The sequence below is a fragment of the Anomaloglossus baeobatrachus genome, chromosome 11 (assembly GCF_048569485.1).
Source record: "Anomaloglossus baeobatrachus isolate aAnoBae1 chromosome 11, aAnoBae1.hap1, whole genome shotgun sequence".
In the NCBI taxonomy this organism is placed as follows: Eukaryota; Metazoa; Chordata; class Amphibia; order Anura; family Aromobatidae; genus Anomaloglossus; species Anomaloglossus baeobatrachus.
Genome location: NC_134363.1, coordinates 110,576,982 through 110,596,997, shown reverse-complemented (window position 1 = coordinate 110,596,997; position 20,016 = coordinate 110,576,982). Strand labels below are relative to the sequence as shown.

Below are 20,016 nucleotides of genomic sequence, written 5' to 3'. Positions count from 1 at the left end.
TGTCTGTATATAAGGAGGTGAGAGAAGCCTGCTGTCTGTATATAAGGAGGGGAGAGAAGCCTGGTGTCTGTATATAAGGAGGGGAGAGAAGCCTGCTGTCTGTATATAAGGAGGGGAGAGAAGCCTGCTGTCTGTATATAAGGAGGGGAGAGAAGCCTGCTGTCTGTATATAAGACGGGGAGAGAAGCCTGCTATCTGTATATAAGGAGGGGAGAGAAGCCTGCTATCTGTATATAAGGAGGTGAGAGAAGCCTGCTGTCTGTATATAAGGAGGGGAGAGAAGCCTGCTGTCTGTATATAAGGAGGGGAGAGAAGCCTGCTATCTGTATATAAGGAGGGGAGAGAAGCCTGCTGTCTGTATATAAGGAGGGGAGAGAAGCCTGCTGTCTGTATATAAGGAGGGGAGAGAAGCCTGATATCTGTATATAAGGAGGGAGAGAAGCCTGCTATCTGTATATAAGGAGGGGAGAGAAGCCTGCTGTCTGTATATAAGGAGGGGAGAGAAGCCTGCTATCTGTATATAAGGAGGGGAGAGAAGCCTGCTGTCTGTATATAAGGAGGGGAGAGAAGCCTGCTATCTGTATATAAGGAGGGGAGAGAAGCCTGCTATCTGTATATAAGGAGGGGAGAGAAGCCTGCTGTCTGTATATAAGGAGGGGAGAGAAGCCTGCTGTCTGTATATAAGGAGGGGAGAGAAGCCTGCTGTCTGTATATAAGGAGGGAGAGAAGCCTGCTGTCTGTATATAAGACGGGGAGAGAAGCCTGCTGTCTGTATATAAGGAGGGGAGAGAAGCCTGCTATCTGTATATAAGGAGGGGAGAGAAGCCTGCTATCTGTATATAAGGAGGTGAGAGAAGCCTGCTGTCTGTATATAAGGAGGGGAGAGAAGCCTGCTGTCTGTATATAAGGAGGGGAGAGAAGCCTGCTATCTGTATATAAGGAGGGGAGAGAAGCCTGTTGTCTGTATATAAGGAGGGGAGAGAAGCCTGCTGTCTGTATATAAGGAGGGGAGAGAAGCCTGGCTGTCTGTATATAAGGAGGGGAGAGAAGCCTGCTGTCTGTATATAAGGAGGGGAGAGAAGCCTGCTGTCTGTATATAAGGAGGGGAGAGAAGCCTGCTATCTGTATATAAGGAGGGAGAGAAGCCTGCTATCTGTATATAAGGAGGGGAGAGAAGCCTGCTATCTGTATATAAGGAGGGAGAGAAGCCTGCTGTCTGTATATAAGGAGGGGAGAGAAGCCTGCTATCTGTATATAAGGAGGGGAGAGAAGCCTGCTGTCTGTATATAAGGAGGGGAGAGAAGCCTGCTGTCTGTATATAAGGAGGGGAGAGAAGCCTGCTGTCTGTATATAAGGAGGTGAGAGAAGCCTGCTGTCTGTATATAAGGAGGGGAGAGAAGCCTGCTGTCTGTATATAAGGAGGGGAGAGAAGCCTGCTGTCTGTATATAAGGAGGTGAGAGAAGCCTGCTGTCTGTATATAAGGAGGGGAGAGAAGCCTGCTGTCTGTATATAAGGAGGGGAGAGAAGCCTGCTGTCTGTATATAAGGAGGGGAGAGAAGCCTGCTATCTGTATATAAGGAGGGGAGAGAAGCCTGCTGTCTGTATATAAGGAGGGGAGAGAAGCCTGCTGTCTGTATATAAGGAGGGGAGAGAAGCCTGCTATCTGTATATAAGGAGGGGAGAGAAGCCTGCTGTCTGTATATAAGGAGGGGAGAGAAGCCTGCTGTCTGTATATAAGGAGGGGAGAGAAGCCTGGCTGTCTGTATATAAGGAGGGGAGAGAAGCCTGCTGTCTGTATATAAGGAGGGGAGAGAAGCCTGCTATCTGTATATAAGGAGGGGAGAGAAGCCTGCTATCTGTATATAAGGAGGGGAGAGAAGCCTGCTGTCTGTATATAAGGAGGGGAGAGAAGCCTGCTATCTGTATATAAGGAGGGGAGAGAAGCCTGCTGTCTGTATATAAGGAGGGGAGAGAAGCCTGCTATCTGTATATAAGGAGGGGAGAGAAGCCTGCTGTCTGTATATAAGGAGGGGAGAGAAGCCTGCTGTCTGTATATAAGGAGGGGAGAGAAGCCTGCTATCTGTATATAAGGAGGGGAGAGAAGCCTGCTTGTCTGTATATAAGGAGGGGAGAGAAGCCTGCTGTCTGTATATAAGGAGGGAGAGAAGCCTGGCTGTCTGTATATAAGGAGGGGAGAGAAGCCTGCTGTCTGTATATAAGGAGGGGAGAGAAGCCTGCTATCTGTATATAAGGAGGGGAGAGAAGCCTGCTATCTGTATATAAGGAGGGAGAGAAGCCTGCTATCTGTATATAAGGAGGGGAGAGAAGCCTGCTATCTGTATATAAGGAGGGGAGAGAAGCCTGCTGTCTGTATATAAGGAGGGGAGAGAAGCCTGCTATCTGTATATAAGGAGGGAGAGAAGCCTGCTGTCTGTATATAAGGAGGGGAGAGAAGCCTGCTGTCTGTATATAAGGAGGGGAGAGAAGCCTGCTGTCTGTATATAAGGAGGTGAGAGAAGCCTGCTGTCTGTATATAAGGAGGGGAGAGAAGCCTGCTGTCTGTATATAAGGAGGGGAGAGAAGCCTGCTGTCTGTATATAAGGAGGTGAGAGAAGCCTGCTGTCTGTATATAAGGAGGGGAGAGAAGCCTGCTGTCTGTATATAAGGAGGGGAGAGAAGCCTGCTGTCTGTATATAAGGAGGGGAGAGAAGCCTGCTATCTGTATATAAGGAGGGGAGAGAAGCCTGCTGTCTGTATATAAGGAGGGGAGAGAAGCCTGCTGTCTGTATATAAGGAGGGGAGAGAAGCCTGCTATCTGTATATAAGGAGGGGAGAGAAGCCTGCTTGTCTGTATATAAGGAGGGGAGAGAAGCCTGCTGTCTGTATATAAGGAGGGGAGAGAAGCCTGGCTGTCTGTATATAAGGAGGGGAGAGAAGCCTGCTGTCTGTATATAAGGAGGGGAGAGAAGCCTGCTATCTGTATATAAGGAGGGGAGAGAAGCCTGCTATCTGTATATAAGGAGGGGAGAGAAGCCTGCTGTCTGTATATAAGGAGGGGAGAGAAGCCTGCTATCTGTATATAAGGAGGGGAGAGAAGCCTGCTGTCTGTATATAAGGAGGGGAGAGAAGCCTGCTATCTGTATATAAGGAGGGGAGAGAAGCCTGCTATCTGTATATAAGGAGGGGTGAGAAGCCTGCTATCTGTATATAAGGAGGGGAGAGAAGCCTGCTGTCTGTATATAAGGAGGGGAGAGAAGCCTTGCTGTCTGTATATAAGGAGGGGAGAGAAGCCTGCTGTCTGTATATAAGGAGGGGAGAGAAGCCTGCTATCTGTATATAAGGAGGGGAGAGAAGCCTGCTGTCTGTATATAAGGAGGTGAGAGAAGCCTGCTATCTGTATATAAGGAGGGGAGAGAAGCCTGCTGTCTGTATATAAGGAGGGGAGAGAAGCCTGCTGTCTGTATATAAGGAGGGGAGAGAAGCCTGCTATCTGTATATAAGGAGGGGAGAGAAGCCTGCTGTCTGTATATAAGGAGGGGAGAGAAGCCTGCTGTCTGTATATAAGGAGGGGAGAGAAGCCTGCTGTCTGTATATAAGGAGGGGAGAGAAGGCTGCTATCTGTATATAAGGAGGGGAGAGAAGCCTGCTGTCTGTATATAAGGAGGGGAGAGAAGCCTGCTGTCTGTATATAAGGAGGGGAGAGAAGCCTGCTATCTGTATATAAGGAGGGAGAGAAGCCTGCTGTCTGTATATAAGGAGGGGAGAGAAGCCTGCTGTCTGTATATAAGGAGGGGAGAGAAGCCTGCTATCTGTATATAAGGAGGGGAGAGAAGCCTGGTGTCTGTATATAAGGAGGGGAGAGAAGCCTGCTATCTGTATATAAGGAGGGGAGAGAAGCCTGCTATCTGTATATAAGGAGGGGAGAGAAGCCTGCTATCTGTATATAAGGAGGGAGAGAAGCCTGCTATCTGTATATAAGGAGGGAGAGAAGCCTGCTATCTGTATATAAGGAGGGGAGAGAAGCCTGCTATCTGTATATAAGGAGGGGAGAGAAGCCTGCTGTCTGTATATAAGGAGGGGAGAGAAGCCTGCTGTCTGTATATAAGGAGGGGAGAGAAGCCTGCTATCTGTATATAAGGAGGGGAGAGAAGCCTGCTGTCTGTATATAAGGAGGGGAGAGAAGCCTGGTGTCTGTATATAAGGAGGTGAGAGAAGCCTGCTGTCTGTATATAAGGAGGGAGAGAAGCCTGCTGTCTGTATATAAGGAGGGGTGAGAAGCCTGCTATCTGTATATAAGGAGGGGAGAGAAGCCTGATGTCTGTATATAAGGAGGGGTGAGAAGCCTGCTGTCTGTATATAAGGAGGGGAGAGAAGCCTGCTATCTGTATATAAGGAAGGGAGAGAAGCCTGATGTCTGTATATAAGGAGGGGAGAGAAGCCTGGTGTCTGTATATAAGGAGGTGAGAGAAGCCTGCTGTCTGTATATAAGGAGGGGAGAGAAGCCTGGTGTCTGTATATAAGGAGGTGAGAGAAGCCTGCTGTCTGTATATAAGGAGGGGAGAGAAGCCTGCTGTCTGTATATAAGGAGGGAGAGAAGCCTGCTGTCTGTATATAAGACGGGGAGAGAAGCCTGCTATCTGTATATAAGGAGGGGAGAGAAGCCTGCTATCTGTATATAAGGAGGGGAGAGAAGCCTGCTATCTGTATATAAGGAGGGGAGAGAAGCCTGCTATCTGTATATAAGGAGGGGAGAGAAGCCTGATGTCTGTATATAAGGAGGGGAGAGAAGCCTGCTGTCTGTATATAAGGAGGGGAGAGAAGCCTGCTGTCTGTATATAAGGAGGGGAGAGAAGCCTGCTGTCTGTATATAAGGAGGGGAGAGAAGGCTGCTATCTGTATATAAGGAGGGGAGAGAAGCCTGCTGTCTGTATATAAGGAGGGGAGAGAAGCCTGCTGTCTGTATATAAGGAGGGGAGAGAAGCCTGCTATCTGTATATAAGGAGGGAGAGAAGCCTGCTATCTGTATATAAGGAGGGGAGAGAAGCCTGGTGTCTGTATATAAGGAGGGGAGAGAAGCCTGCTATCTGTATATAAGGAGGGGAGAGAAGCCTGCTATCTGTATATAAGGAGGGAGAGAAGCCTGCTATCTGTATATAAGGAGGGAGAGAAGCCTGCTATCTGTATATAAGGAGGGAGAGAAGCCTGCTATCTGTATATAAGGAGGGGAGAGAAGCCTGCTATCTGTATATAAGGAGGGGAGAGAAGCCTGCTGTCTGTATATAAGGAGGGGAGAGAAGCCTGCTGTCTGTATATAAGGAGGGGAGAGAAGCCTGCTATCTGTATATAAGGAGGGGAGAGAAGCCTGCTGTCTGTATATAAGGAGGGGAGAGAAGCCTGCTGTCTGTATATAAGGAGGGGAGAGAAGCCTGGTGTCTGTATATAAGGAGGTGAGAGAAGCCTGCTGTCTGTATATAAGGAGGGAGAGAAGCCTGCTGTCTGTATATAAGGAGGGGTGAGAAGCCTGCTATCTGTATATAAGGAGGGGAGAGAAGCCTGATGTCTGTATATAAGGAGGGGTGAGAAGCCTGCTGTCTGTATATAAGGAGGGGAGAGAAGCCTGCTATCTGTATATAAGGAGGGGAGAGAAGCCTGATGTCTGTATATAAGGAGGGGAGAGAAGCCTGGTGTCTGTATATAAGGAGGTGAGAGAAGCCTGCTGTCTGTATATAAGGAGGGGAGAGAAGCCTGGTGTCTGTATATAAGGAGGTGAGAGAAGCCTGCTGTCTGTATATAAGGAGGGGAGAGAAGCCTGCTGTCTGTATATAAGGAGGGAGAGAAGCCTGCTGTCTGTATATAAGACGGGGAGAGAAGCCTGCTATCTGTATATAAGGAGGGGAGAGAAGCCTGCTATCTGTATATAAGGAGGTGAGAGAAGCCTGCTGTCTGTATATAAGGAGGGGAGAGAAGCCTGCTGTCTGTATATAAGGAGGGGAGAGAAGCCTGCTATCTGTATATAAGGAGGGGAGAGAAGCCTGCTGTCTGTATATAAGGAGGGGAGAGAAGCCTGCTGTCTGTATATAAGGAGGGGAGAGAAGCCTGGTGTCTGTATATAAGGAGGTGAGAGAAGCCTGCTGTCTGTATATAAGGAGGGAGAGAAGCCTGCTGTCTGTATATAAGGAGGGGTGAGAAGCCTGCTATCTGTATATAAGGAGGGGAGAGAAGCCTGATGTCTGTATATAAGGAGGGGTGAGAAGCCTGCTGTCTGTATATAAGGAGGGGAGAGAAGCCTGCTATCTGTATATAAGGAGGGGAGAGAAGCCTGATGTCTGTATATAAGGAGGGGAGAGAAGCCTGCTGTCTGTATATAAGGAGGTGAGAGAAGCCTGCTGTCTGTATATAAGGAGGGGAGAGAAGCCTGGTGTCTGTATATAAGGAGGTGAGAGAAGCCTGCTGTCTGTATATAAGGAGGGGAGAGAAGCCTGCTGTCTGTATATAAGGAGGGAGAGAAGCCTGCTGTCTGTATATAAGACGGGGAGAGAAGCCTGCTATCTGTATATAAGGAGGGGAGAGAAGCCTGCTATCTGTATATAAGGAGGTGAGAGAAGCCTGCTGTCTGTATATAAGGAGGGGAGAGAAGCCTGCTGTCTGTATATAAGGAGGGGAGAGAAGCCTGCTATCTGTATATAAGGAGGGGAGAGAAGCCTGCTGTCTGTATATAAGGAGGGGAGAGAAGCCTGCTGTCTGTATATAAGGAGGGGAGAGAAGCCTGATATCTGTATATAAGGAGGGAGAGAAGCCTGCTATCTGTATATAAGGAGGGGAGAGAAGCCTGCTGTCTGTATATAAGGAGGGGAGAGAAGCCTGCTATCTGTATATAAGGAGGGGAGAGAAGTCTGCTGTCTGTATATAAGGAGGGGAGAGAAGCCTGCTATCTGTATATAAGGAGGGGAGAGAAGCCTGCTGTCTGTATATAAGGAGGGGAGAGAAGCCTGCTATCTGTATATAAGGAGGGGAGAGAAGCCTGCTGTCTGTATATAAGGAGGGGAGAGAAGCCTGATATCTGTATATAAGGAGGGAGAGAAGCCTGCTATCTGTATATAAGGAGGGGAGAGAAGCCTGGTGTCTGTATATAAGGAGGGGAGAGAAGCCTGCTGTCTGTATATAAGGAGGGGAGAGAAGCCTGCTATCTGTATATAAGGAGGGAGAGAAGCCTGCTGTCTGTATATAAGGCGGGGAGAGAAGCCTGCTATCTGTATATAAGGAGGGGAGAGAAGCCTGCTATCTGTATATAAGGAGGGGAGAGAAGCCTGCTATCTGTATATAAGGAGGGGAGAGAAGCCTGCTATCTGTATATAAGGAGGGGAGAGAAGCCTGCTGTCTGTATATAAGGAGGGAGAGAAGCCTGATATCTGTATATAAGGAGGGAGAGAAGCCTGCTATCTGTATATAAGGAGGGGAGAGAAGCCTGGTGTCTGTATATAAGGAGGGGAGAGAAGCCTGCTGTCTGTATATAAGGAGGGGAGAGAAGCCTGCTATCTGTATATAAGGAGGGGAGAGAAGCCTGCTGTCTGTATATAAGGCGGGGAGAGAAGCCTGCTATCTGTATATAAGGAGGGGAGAGAAGCCTGCTATCTGTATATAAGGAGGGGAGAGAAGCCTGCTATCTGTATATAAGGAGGGGAGAGAAGCCTGCTATCTGTATATAAGGAGGGGAGAGAAGCCTGCTATCTGTATATAAGGAGGGGAGAGAAGCCTGCTGTCTGTATATAAGGCGGGGAGAGAAGCCTGCTGTCTGTATATAAGGAGGGAGAGAAGCCTGCTATCTGTATATAAGGAGGGGAGAGAAGCCTGCTATCTGTATATAAGGAGGGGAGAGAAGCCTGCTGTCTGTATATAAGGAGGGGAGAGAAGCCTGCTGTCTGTATATAAGGAGGGGAGAGAAGCCTGCTGTCTGTATATAAGGCGGGGAGAGAAGCCTGCTATCTGTATATAAGGAGGGGAGAGAAGCCTGCTATCTGTATATAAGGAGGGGAGAGAAGCCTGCTATCTGTATATAAGGAGGGGAGAGAAGCCTGCTATCTGTATATAAGGAGGGGAGAGAAGCCTGCTGTCTGTATATAAGGAGGGAGAGAAGCCTGCTGTCTGTATATAAGGAGGGGAGAGAAGCCTGCTGTCTGTATATAAGGAGGGGAGAGAAGCCTGCTATCTGTATATAAGGAGGGGAGAGAAGCCTGCTGTCTGTATATAAGGAGGGGAGAGAAGCCTGCTGTCTGTATATAAGGAGGGGAGAGAAGCCTGCTGTCTGTATATAAGGAGGGAGAGAAGCCTGCTATCTGTATATAAGGAGGGAGAGAAGCCTGCTATCTGTATATAAGGAGGGAGAGAAGCCTGCTGTCTGTATATAAGGAGGGGAGAGAAGCCTGCTGTCTGTATATAAGGAGGGAGAGAAGCCTGCTGTCTGTATATAAGGAGGGGTGAAGTCTGTCAGTCTATAAGGAGGGGATTAAACACTGACCCCGGGGAGCGGTGTATGGCAGTATTACACATGTGCACTGACCCCGGGGGAGCGGTATGGCAGTATTATACATGTGTACTGACCCAGGGGGAGCGGTATGGCAGTATTATACATGTGTACTGACCCCGGGGGAGCGGTATGGCAGTATTATACATGTGTACTGACCCCGGGGGAGCGGTGTATGGCAGTATTATACATGTGTACTGACCCCGGGGAGCGGTGTGACAGTATTATACATGTGTACTGACCCAGGGGGAGCGGTATGGCAGTATTATACATGTGTACTGACCCCGGGGGAGCGGTATGGCAGTATTATACATGTGTACTGACCCAGGGGGAGCGGTATGGCAGTATTATACATGTGTACTGACCCTGGGGGAGCGGTGTGTGGCAGTATTACACATGTGTACTGACCCTGGGGGAGCGGTGTATGGCAGTATTATACATGTGTACTGACCCCGGGGGAGCGGTGTGGCAGTATTATACATGTGTACTGACCCCGGAGAGCGGTGTGGCAGTATTATACATGTGTACTGACCCCGGGGAGCGGTGTGGCAGTATTATACATGTGTACTGACCCCGGGGAGCGGTGTGGCAGTATTATACATGTGTACTGACCCCGGGGTGCGGTGTGGCTATAGTGCTGTATTATGCACCCTGCAGTCCTCGCTCATGGCCGCAGGACGCGGTCTCGGTGCTGGAGCAGTAGAGGATTTCCCGCCCTCTGACGTCAGGGGACACTTGTCACATTCCCGCGGCCGGTGATAATGATGTGACGGCGGAGGGCGGGCTCTGTGCGGCTGCCAGGAGAGGAGACACAAGTACCGGCTGTACCCGGACTGCAGACACCGCCGCACGGCAGAGGTCACCGCACGTCTCCGCTCAGCACCGCGGGCAGCACCTGCACATCTGCTCCATGCCGTCCTCACACCCGCTCACAATGACCGCTCTGGGCTCCCGCAGCCGCCAACAGCCGCAGCTGCCTGGTGCAGTGGTGATATCCAGCCTGCTGGACTTCATGCTGCACAGGACCAAGGTGAGAGCATGGCAGAGGACCGGGGGCAGGGGATCGGGGAAGAGGACCGGGGGCAGGGGACCAGAGAAGGGGACCGGTGCAGGGGACCAGAGAAAGGGACCGGTGCACCGTGCAGGGGACTGGAGACAGAGGACTGAGAGCAGGAGGACTGGGGGCAGGGGTCCGGGAGCAGAGGAGTAGAGGCAGGGGACCAGAGCTGGGGGCAGGGGACCGGCTGCAAAGGATTGTGGGCAGTGGACCTGGGGCAGAGGACCAAGGTAGAGGACCAGAGGAGGGGACTGGGGCAGAGACCAGGGGATCTGGGGCAGAGGACCAAGGGAAGACCACTGGGGCAGAGGACCGGGGGCAGGGGATCGGGGAAGAGGACCGGGGGCAGGGGATCGGGGAAGAGGACCGGGGGCAGGGGACCAGAGAAGGGGACCGGTGCAGGGGACCAGAGAAAGGGACCGGTGCAGGGGACCAGAGAAAGGGACCGGTGCAGGGGACTGGAGACAGAGGACTGAGAGCAGGAGGACTGGGGGCAGGGGTCCGGGAGCAGAGGAGTAGAGGCAGGGGACCAGAGCTGGGGGCAGGGGACCGGCTGCAAAGGATTGTGGGCAGTGGACCTGGGGCAGAGGACCAAGGTAGAGGACCAGAGGAGGGGACTGGGGCAGAGACCAGGGGATCTGGGGCAGAGGACCAAGGGAAGACCACTGGGGCAGAGGACCGGGGGAAGGGGATCGGGACTGAGGGCCAGAGGACTGAGGGCAAAAGATTGGGTGCAGAGGACTGGGGGTAGAAGATTGAGGGCAGAGGACCAAGGGAAGAGGACTGAGATCAAAGGGCTGAACAGAAAGGACTGAGGGCAGAGGACTGAGAGCTGAGGACCGAGGACTGAGAGCAGAAGTCCAAGGGCAAAGGACTGGGGGCAGGGGCCAGGGAATTGGTAGCAGAAGAGGAGGCTTTTCTCCTCTCAATGTGATCGGTGATCTGCTACCTGTGTCTCCACACCTGACCGACTACATCTCCCATTATGTGTGGTGTACAGCGGGGGTCCTCATGTATAGATGTACGTTATACCGGGTGTACAGCGGGGGTCCTCTATACTGCACTGAGCTTTGGTTGTCCTGGATTTAAACAAATGGTTAGTGGTAATTACACAGTAACTCAGTAGGTAATGGTGGCCTGTTCTACCTGCAGCCCCTCAGTGTGGTGTTCGGGCGGTCCTCGCCGGTCTTAGGCTGCTTTCACACATCCGGTTTTTGCTGAGAGGCACAATACGGCGCTTTGCAGAAAAAACGCAACCGTTTTTTTTTGGCGCCGGTTGCGTTTTTCCGCATAGACTTGCATTAGCGTCGTATTGTGCCGCATGGCCTTGCGTTGCGTCCGGTTTTTGCCGGATGCGGCATATTTAGGCCATACGGCGGCCGGATGGAACGTTGCCTGGCACGTTTTTTGTGCGGCGCAAAAAAACGCATCACGCTGGATCCGGCGCAATGCAGCACGATTTACAATGCAAGCCTATGGACACCGGATGCGGCGTCCTGCGGCAAAACCCGCATCCGGCCTCCGGATGCGGTTTTTTGCACTGCACATGCTCAATATCAAGCCACATCCGTCAAAAAACGGACGGGCCGCATGGAACCACTTATGCAACGGATCTGTTTTTTTCGCCGCATCCGTTGCATAGGTTTTTGAGCCGGATTGAGCCGCACTGCAAAAACTGGATGTGTGAAAGCAGCCTTAGTGGATGTGCCATATATCCGTGTGACGTCTGCAGCCATCACTGGTGCTATCCGAGGCCAGTGATAGCTACAGGTGTCACCTGGATATAGGTGACGCCATCACTGGGGTAAAGACCGGTGGGGACCACTGGAGCGCCGCTGCCTATTTGGTGGGGAGATTATTTTCTCATTTTCTGAGTATTTGGTTCTCAGTCTCATTGATTTTAATGGGGGGAAAACTGCAGATAAGATGGTGGAAGAACTGACATGCTGTGCTTTTCATTCTGGGCCTGTGCTGGCCACATGGATGTATCTCTCGTGACCTGGGCGCATGGCTCCTGTGTGGACACAGCTGTAACAATACTTACAAATATATAGGTTTAGTAACTTACTGTGTGGCCACAGATGCACTGAGCCCTGGGTATAATGCAGGTGTGACATGTGGCTGCAGCTTTCGTGAGTGCAGATTTTGGGCCTTGACCCCCACACCTGCGCCCTGAGGCTTGTGCCTAGGAGCAGACAGAAGAATACCTCAGCCTCTGCTGTCTGAGCCTTCTCACCTTCCCGACCTCCTTGTGACTGTTCTTGCCAAGACCAGTATATTCTAGCTCCACTGCAATGCCTTGTGCTGGGATACTGGAACGCGGTGGAGGAGGAGAGCCGGGCTGTCAATCAACCTGCTGACAACTTATATTGGGGGCCTAAGTCCTGATGATCACTTCTATACGTCTGTATGGGGGAGTGGGGGAATATTTATAGGAAGAATACATTATTTTCAACCAGATTTGGAGGAATCCTAGCGATAGACTCCTTTCTGAAATGAAGTATGTAGACAATGTAAATGAATGCCGCCATATGACCAGAATGTTCATTCAGTTTCCAATAAAACCGTCAGCACCAGTCAGGATGCCAGCGTGTTTTTACAAGCATATGAAGTACAGTATGTTCAGTAACATCGGTCGCTGTGACATATTGTGACAAGTGCCGCGTCCCATCGGTGTATTGTGGAGCAGCCGGCGTCTCCTCCTCCGACCCTGAGGGCCACTGATCCATCACATCTTGTCAGCAGTCACTCAGTGGTAGTCACAATGCCACCACAATGGAGCTAATGGCCAGAAGATAGTAAATTCCTGGGATGTCTGCAGTACAGGACTCGCTACCTCAGCGCCACATACTGCACCGCGCTGACATAATCCAGCACAGGCCGGCACTTTGTTCCAGCAGTTCCTAGAACGTACAAAGTCCATTTTAGTACATGTGTAGTGAGAAGGCCAGAAGTTGTGATCCTTATCGTCAGGTCAGGAGTGACGGCTCTGATCCGGCCTTTCTATGAATGTTGGCTCTTCATAGGCTATTTGGGCTCCTGGAAACTAACAACCGGCCCCTGACTCATTTATTAATGGGAAGACACAGGCTCATCCTGAAAAAATATTCTTGTTTTGTAGATTTTAATATCTAGCTCATGAGTTCTGATGACTGTGGCTATGCCACCTACATTTTCTAGTGGGGGAAAACCTGTTTATTGAATTTTATTGCCAAGTTTGTTCAAGTTTTTATTTTTTGTTGCATTAACATTTTTATGTTTTTGCTGAGAACTGACCCCCTGCCAAATATTAAATGGGATGGTGTGTGGCTGAGGCCGCAGTGACATGTGACTGAGGCCGCAGTGACGTGCGGCTGAGGTGATGGTAGTGTGCGGCTGAGGTGATGGTAGTGTGCGGCTGAGGTGATGGTAGTGTGCGGCTGAGGTGATGGTAGTGTGCGGCTGAGGTGATGGTAGGGTGCGGCTGAGGTGATGGTAGCTTGCGGCTGAGGTGATGGTAGCTTGCGGCTGAGGTGATGGTAGCGTGCGGCTGAGGTGATGGTAGCGTGCGGCTGAGGTGATGGTAGCGTGCGGCTGAGGTGATGGTAGCGTGCGGCTGAGGTGATGGTAGCGTGCGGCTGAGGTGATGGTAGCGTGCGGCTGAGGTGATGGTAGCGTGCGGCTGAGGTGATGGTAGCTTGCGGCTGAGGTGATGGTAGCGTGCGGCTGAGGTGATGGTAGCGTGTGGCTGAGGTGATGGTAGCGTGTGGCTGAGGTGGCCGCTGCGTGTGGCTGAGGTGGCCGCTGCGTGTGGCTGAGGTGATGGTAGCGTGCGGCTGAGGTGATGGTAGCGTGTGGCTGAGGTGGCCGCTGCGTGTGGCTGAGGTGGCCGCTGCGTGTGGCTGAGGTGGCCGCTGCGTGTGGCTGAGGTGGCCGCTGCGTGTGGCTGAGGTGGCCGCTGCGTGTGGCTGAGGTGGCCGCTGCGTGTGGCTGAGGTAGCCGCAGCGTGTGGCTGAGGTGATGGTAGCGTGCGGCTGAGGTGATGGTAGCGTGTGGCTGAGGTGATGGTAGTGTGCGGCTGAGGTGATGGTAGCGTGTGGCTGAGGTGATGGTAGCGTGCGGCTGAGGTGATGGTAGTGTGCGGCTGAGGTGATGGTAGTGTGCGGCTGAGGTGATGGTAGCGTGTGGCTGAGGTGATGGTAGTGTGCGGCTGAGGTGATGGTAGCTTGTGGCTGAGGTGATGGTAGTGTGCGGCTGAGGTGATGGTAGCTTGCGGCTGAGGTGATGGTAGCTTGCGGCTGAGGTGATGGTAGCGTGTGCCTGAGGTGGCCGCAGCGTGTGGCTGAGGTGATGGTAGCGTGTGGCTGAGGTGATGGTAGCGTGTGGCTGAGGTGATGGTAGCGTGTGGCTGAGGTGGCCGCTGCGTGTGGCTGAGGTGATGGTAGCGTGCGGCTGAGGTGATGGTAGCGTGTGGCTGAGGTGGCCGCAGCGTGTGGCTGAGGTGGCCGCTGCGTGTGGCTGAGGTGGCAATATTGTGTGATTGAGGTGGCGTTCCCCTGTGTGTGTCCATACTATCCACAGGAGATCAGGGCATTTGGTTGAATTCACTGAAACTGATAACATCTTCCAGCAAATCTGTAGTGTGTTTGGGATTAGTAGAATGCTGGTATGTAGAACAATGCGGCAGTAAAGGTGAGAAGTGCTTAGGATCTGCGTCCTCCTGATAGAGTAAATGAGATTACAGGTAATTTTGGGCTGAGGACAATGGTGATGCATGCTCCGCGCACTATAAACTCATTGTGCTGTGCAGCATTAGGGGTACTTCACACACAGCGAGATCGCTACTGAGATCGCTGCTGAGTCACGGTTTTTGTGACCTCATTAGCGATCTCGCTGTGTGTGACACTGAGCAGCGGTCTGGCCCCTGCTGTGAGATCGCTGCTCGTTACACACAGTGCTGGTTCGTTTTTTTATTGTTGCTCTCCCGCTGATAAGCACACATCGCTGTGTGTGACAGCGAGAGAGCAACAATCCTGAATGGGAGCAGGAGCCGGCGTCTGACAGCCTGCGGTAAGCTGTAACCAAGGTAAACATCGGGTAACCAAGGTGGTTACCCGATATTTACCTTCGTTACCAGCCTCCGCAGCTCTCACGCTGCCAGTGCCGGCTCCTGCTCCCTGCACACGCTAAGTTAAGCGGTGTGAGCTGGTAACTAAGGTAAACATCGGGTAACCATACCCGATGTTTACCTTAGTTACCAGTGTCCGCAGCTTCCAGACGCCAGCTCCGTGCAAGCGCAGGGTCGCTTGCACGTCGCTGCTGGCTGGGGGCTGGTCACTGGTCGCTGGTGAGATCTGCCTGTTTGACAGCTCACCAGCGACCATGTAGCGATGCAGCAGCGATCCTGACCAGGTCAGATCGCTGGTGGGATCACTGCTGCGTCGCTAAAGTGTGACGGTACCCTAAAGTGTGAAGGTACTGTGGTGCTTTATGCCACATATTAACCATTGTATAAACATGCGGCCATTGTGGACACTGCCATGCTCCAGTAATGCTGCCCCTGAGGATGGCTTTATGTCACAGGTCAGACCAGAGAAGTCGCAGAAAATGTAAGCAATAAATTTAAAGGAATGTCAGGGACAATGCTCCTTCAGGAAAGTGGAAAGTGGCCCTGAGCGCAACTTCTAAGGCTATGTGCGCTTTGTAGCGCAGCGTAACTGCATGCGTCCTGCGTCCCCTGCACAGTCTATGGAGATTGTGCAGGGGCCGTGCGCACGTGGCATATTAGAACGCAGCGATTCGGCTGCTGCCCGAATCGCTGTGTTCTAAGAAGTGACATGTCACTTCTTCCGTGCGCTTTGCCGGCAGCTCCTGCTCTGTCTATGGCAGGAGCTGCATGCAGAGCGCACGTTCTCGCCGGCACCATGCACTTCAGAACGGAGCTTTTCAGCTGCGCTCTGAAGCGCACCTTGCACACGTGCGCACATAGCGTAAGACACGGAGATGACCCGGAGAGTACATTCTAACTATATGGATTGGTGTCTTCTTGTTTCGCTGGCCCTCAGTAGCCCACACGCTGGTCTTGTAGTCAGGATCGCCACTTGCCAGACTTGTATTAGAAGATAATGGAGAGAAGCAATCCACAATGACGCTCCGTTATTGCTCAGTAGATGTGATCCCGCTCCGATAATTAGCTCTATGGATTCTCATATCCGCGGTGCAGTCGGTGCCGTGTGTATCTCTTTCCTGGCCTCATTGGGCCTTACAATCCCTGTATGGGAATCGTCAGCTAAATCCTAATGACCTGTCTCAATTAGATGTAAAAATGCTGAATCCTGACAAATTTCACAAGTGTAAACATGGCCATACTAAACTATGGCTGATCTTTGCAGTCAGTTTCTATGATCCCTCGGCTTTCCTTCCATATTTCACAGCCACATATTTTCCTATTTCAGTTTTAGCCAGATGCATAAACCGTCCATCAATCTGTATTTTACTGGCGATTTCTGGAATGATTTGGATTTGCACACACCCGGTAATTCTGCAGCAGAACTAATCATTATTATGTAACAGCCCATTGTAAAACTGAACTAATGGAAACCTGTCAGACATTTTTGTGTGGACACAGTTCATTGAAACTTATAATTTATTAATCAGACTAACTATGGGCTTCAGAGTCCAGTGCGGTACAGCACCATGATGGACAGCCTGTGTACAAGACATACACGGCCATTCACTGCCAGCACCCTGGGGTGTATCCAAGAAGCTACCAGATCTAGTGACTCTCTTCATGCCTGTGTCTATGTGCGTGCATGCTTAAAAACTCATCTGTTAATGGATGACAAAACTGATGACCCTCCAATAGGATCTGTTTCCCATAGGCTTCAATGTAACAGTATGAGTCCCGCCCCCCGCTACAGATCGTTCAGTGCGGACAGCCGGTGTAACCAGATATTAAACAATCCTGGCCTGTGAATAGTTACCGATCAATGGTTGTTTAGTGTAAATGGACCTCAACTGTGTTCTCTTTTTGTATGACAATGCTACATTGCACATATAGAAGGCGGATAAAAGCAGAATCTGCACATTCAGTATGCTAATCCAGTGTGTCTTGTGTCTTGCAGCCTGCCAAAGTGGTCCAGGGTTTGGTTGGTTTGAGAAATCTTGGTAACACGGTAAGTTGTTTTTTTTTTCTCTTTTTTTGTAAGTGAATTAGGACACAATCTGCATCTGTATTTATTAATGGAGTATACTGACAAAAGGGAATCAGTCATTTACATGGACCTTTCAGACTAATTTTTCTAAACAAATATGATAAAGCACCACTCCAGCATTTTTTTTCAGCTATTGGAATGCTGCTTTACATGTCAATTTCTGTCTCCAGAATTAAGCGGGCTTCACACGGTACGCTCTATCGTGCGATCTCACGAGCGATCGTACCCGCCCCGTCGTTTGTACGTTATGGGCAAATCACTGCCCGTGTCGCACAAAGTCGTTAAACCTCCGTCACACGTACTTACCTGCTGAGCGACCTCGCTGTTGGCGTTGAACATCCTCTTCCTGAAGGGGGAGGGACGTTTGGCGTCACAGCAACGTCTCACAGCCGCCGGCCAATAGAAGCGGAGGGGCGGAGATGAGCGGGACGTAAACATCCCACCCACCTCCTTCCTTCCGCATTGCCGGCGGGTGCTGCGGGACGCAGGTAAGCTGTGTTCATCGTTCCCGTGGTGTCACACGGAGCGACGTGTGCTGCCACGGGAACGATAAACAACTTGCGCTATTAAGAATAAACGATTTTTTAAAAATAAGCGACGAGTACAAGATCGACGAATTTTTACCGATTTGCGATCGCACGTAGGTGTCACACAAGACGACGTCATGAACGATGCCGGATGTGCGTCACGAAAACCGTGACCCCCGACGATGCATCGCGCGATAGATCGTCTCGTGTGACGCCCGCATTATACTCACCCGCTGCCATCTCCAACCTTTTTCGGCATCGCAGCACCATTTTGCGCCCATAACTTTTGACTATCCGGAAGTCAGACATTACACCACAAGCTTTCAGTGCATATCTATGAGGGCAAGAATGAGGCCAGAGCAAGGCTCTCATAGACTTGTATTGAGTTGTGACCTCCATGAAACACGGGAGATGCTGGCAGGTCACAAATGACAGAGCGGCAGTGATAGAAGATAAACATGGTGACAGGTGAGTATCAGACAGGGGTCACAGGATTTGAAGCAACTCTCCAGCAGTGCAATAAAAAAAACCCGCTGGAGTGCTGCATCAGGTCAGCGACAACGTAACTGATTTCCAGCACATTTCTGAATAGATTTAATAGGCTCCGGTCACACTGCAATCATGGGTTCACTTTTAACAGGGTTTATAACTTATTGACTTATAATAGGTTATATATAATAGTTCTTCACTTAGGATACTCTAGTTGTAAAAAAACCCCAATGGAAAGTCAAAGGACGCTCACACCAGTGAGAACACAGCCTTACAGGAATAAGTGTGATCACTTAGTGCAGCTGCAGCACAAAACGTGTCGAAATGCTGAACAGCTATTATAAAAGATAATCGTAGCCCTCATTGCTTGATCGATCTCTAGACCCTATGCCAATCTACACAATGAAACTGTTGCGTCTTCCTGCAGCACCACGTCCCCCATATTGTGTGGGCACAGATTCGGCAGCTCCATCCATTCTGTCATATTTTTGTGATTAGGACTGGCACCCATCCAGATTAGCTACTTTATAAAGAGGACCCATTTATTGTGATCGTCTTGGTATGAGATTGGTATAGATTCAAAATTATGTAATCCTGTTGAAATCCTGTTTTGATGCAACTCTCCAAAGTATTGCCAAATTGTTGAAAATTCCAAATATCCAAGTTACCTAAAGATTTCTTTATTGATTACAACATACAAAGGGAAACAAATATGCAACGTTTAGGCCATATAGGGCCTTCTTCAAGTTATCTATAATAAAAGGAACATATTGGATATGTGTTCCTTTTACTATAAATGGCTTGAAGAAGGCCCTTTGTGGCCAAAACGTTGCATATGTTTTCATATGCTTTGTATGCTGTGATCAGTATGGATGGCTGCAGATTGTACTACCACAGCCAAACATAATCTTATCATAGGGTTCAAGTCAACAGCATTTAACTTCTGGAGAACATCTTTAATAATCGTGGATAAAGCCATGGGAACATTAGAAGTTTTCTCCACATTGTGCAGCTTCTCCTTTAGTACAGAGAGCCTGCCATATTTTCCCCGTACCTTACCTAAATGTTTACCCCTCATTTTCAGCACTTGGGGGCACACGTGGGTCAGCAGTAGTCTCCTGGAGGCTGCATGCTACTTCCAGGACGGCGTTATCTGTGGCTCCTGCTGTACCACCCACCTCTCCAATTCTTCATGGCTGTAGAAGTGGAAAAAGCTGCATTTCAGTAATTTATTACAAGCTCCCTGTGGTTTTGTTGATGGTCGTTGTCTGTGGGAATGTCACGTGTTTTCTTATTTACAGTGCTTCATGAACTCCATTCTGCAATGTCTGAGTAACACTAAAGATCTGAGGGACTATTGTCTGCAGAACTCCTACAAACGTGACCTGAACTCCAAGACCTGCAGCACAGCCATTATGGACGGTGGGTGATCACAGACAAATGGCAATATTGTAGACCACAGCCAGCTCCGCATAGCCACCTATCCTGTCCAGAAAAGCTATTACTGTTTATATGTGTTAGAGCAGATTTATACTGGACAAATACAGATAGAGGACCTATGCCCAGGTCAGAGGAGTCCAGCCTTTTTCCTGCTGATCCCCTGCGGAATCCTGTTTTTGTTTTGTTTTTTGTTAAATTTAGTGCTAATTTAGTTGGTCTTATCAAGGGTGCAGTGCTGACATGATTCTCTGAAGTGGGTCTTTTGCATTATTACACTGGGAGCTACATCTACTTGGTAAAGACCATAAGAATTAGCGGGACAGATAGGATTCAGATCTTATTAAAGACTGGCTGAGACAGATGGAATAGTAATATGGTGGCAGTCACCACCCTCAAATGTAAGCTATCAAAAATGACGACCATGGTACTGATTCATGAAGACTGATGATCTTCTCACTGGTCTTGATGAGGGGACTTTATGGACACTTGAGGTGGATGACTCTTGATGAATCAGGAGCATCTGACAAGCAGCGTCTCCTCTGTGCATCCCTGAGTGCTGTGAGACCCCATGAATTAGATGAGCCCCCGCCGCAGCCCCATCAATCCCTAGCGCTACCCATTTTATCATATCTGGGAGAAACGTGCATGAAAACACCAAAAGTTGCAAAATTTTACACAACTCCAAATTTTGCCAAATGTTTTTCAACTTTTCAAAGCAATTTACTCCAGAATTGTTTTGAAATGACTTTGATGCATCAGGGCTTCTAAGTGTTGTCTAGGTAGGAATG

The 20,016-nt window shown here is 49.9% G+C and overlaps 1 protein-coding gene across 3 annotated transcripts in view; it reads left to right on the top strand.

Moving 5' to 3' along the window:
• USP2 (ubiquitin specific peptidase 2) overlaps positions 1 to 20,016 on the top strand; it is a 204,248-nt gene that overhangs the window by 122,666 nt on the left and 61,566 nt on the right. For 2 of the 3 annotated variants that reach the window (XM_075327576.1, XM_075327577.1), the window contains exons 3-4: positions 16,683 to 16,733; positions 19,090 to 19,210. In XM_075327576.1, the coding sequence (XP_075183691.1) occupies positions 16,683 to 16,733; positions 19,090 to 19,210 (172 nt within the window). Of the gene's footprint in view, positions 1 to 9,297; positions 9,553 to 16,682; positions 16,734 to 19,089; positions 19,211 to 20,016 lie in introns of those variants that run through there. The other variant, XM_075327578.1, reaches the window with a different exon arrangement.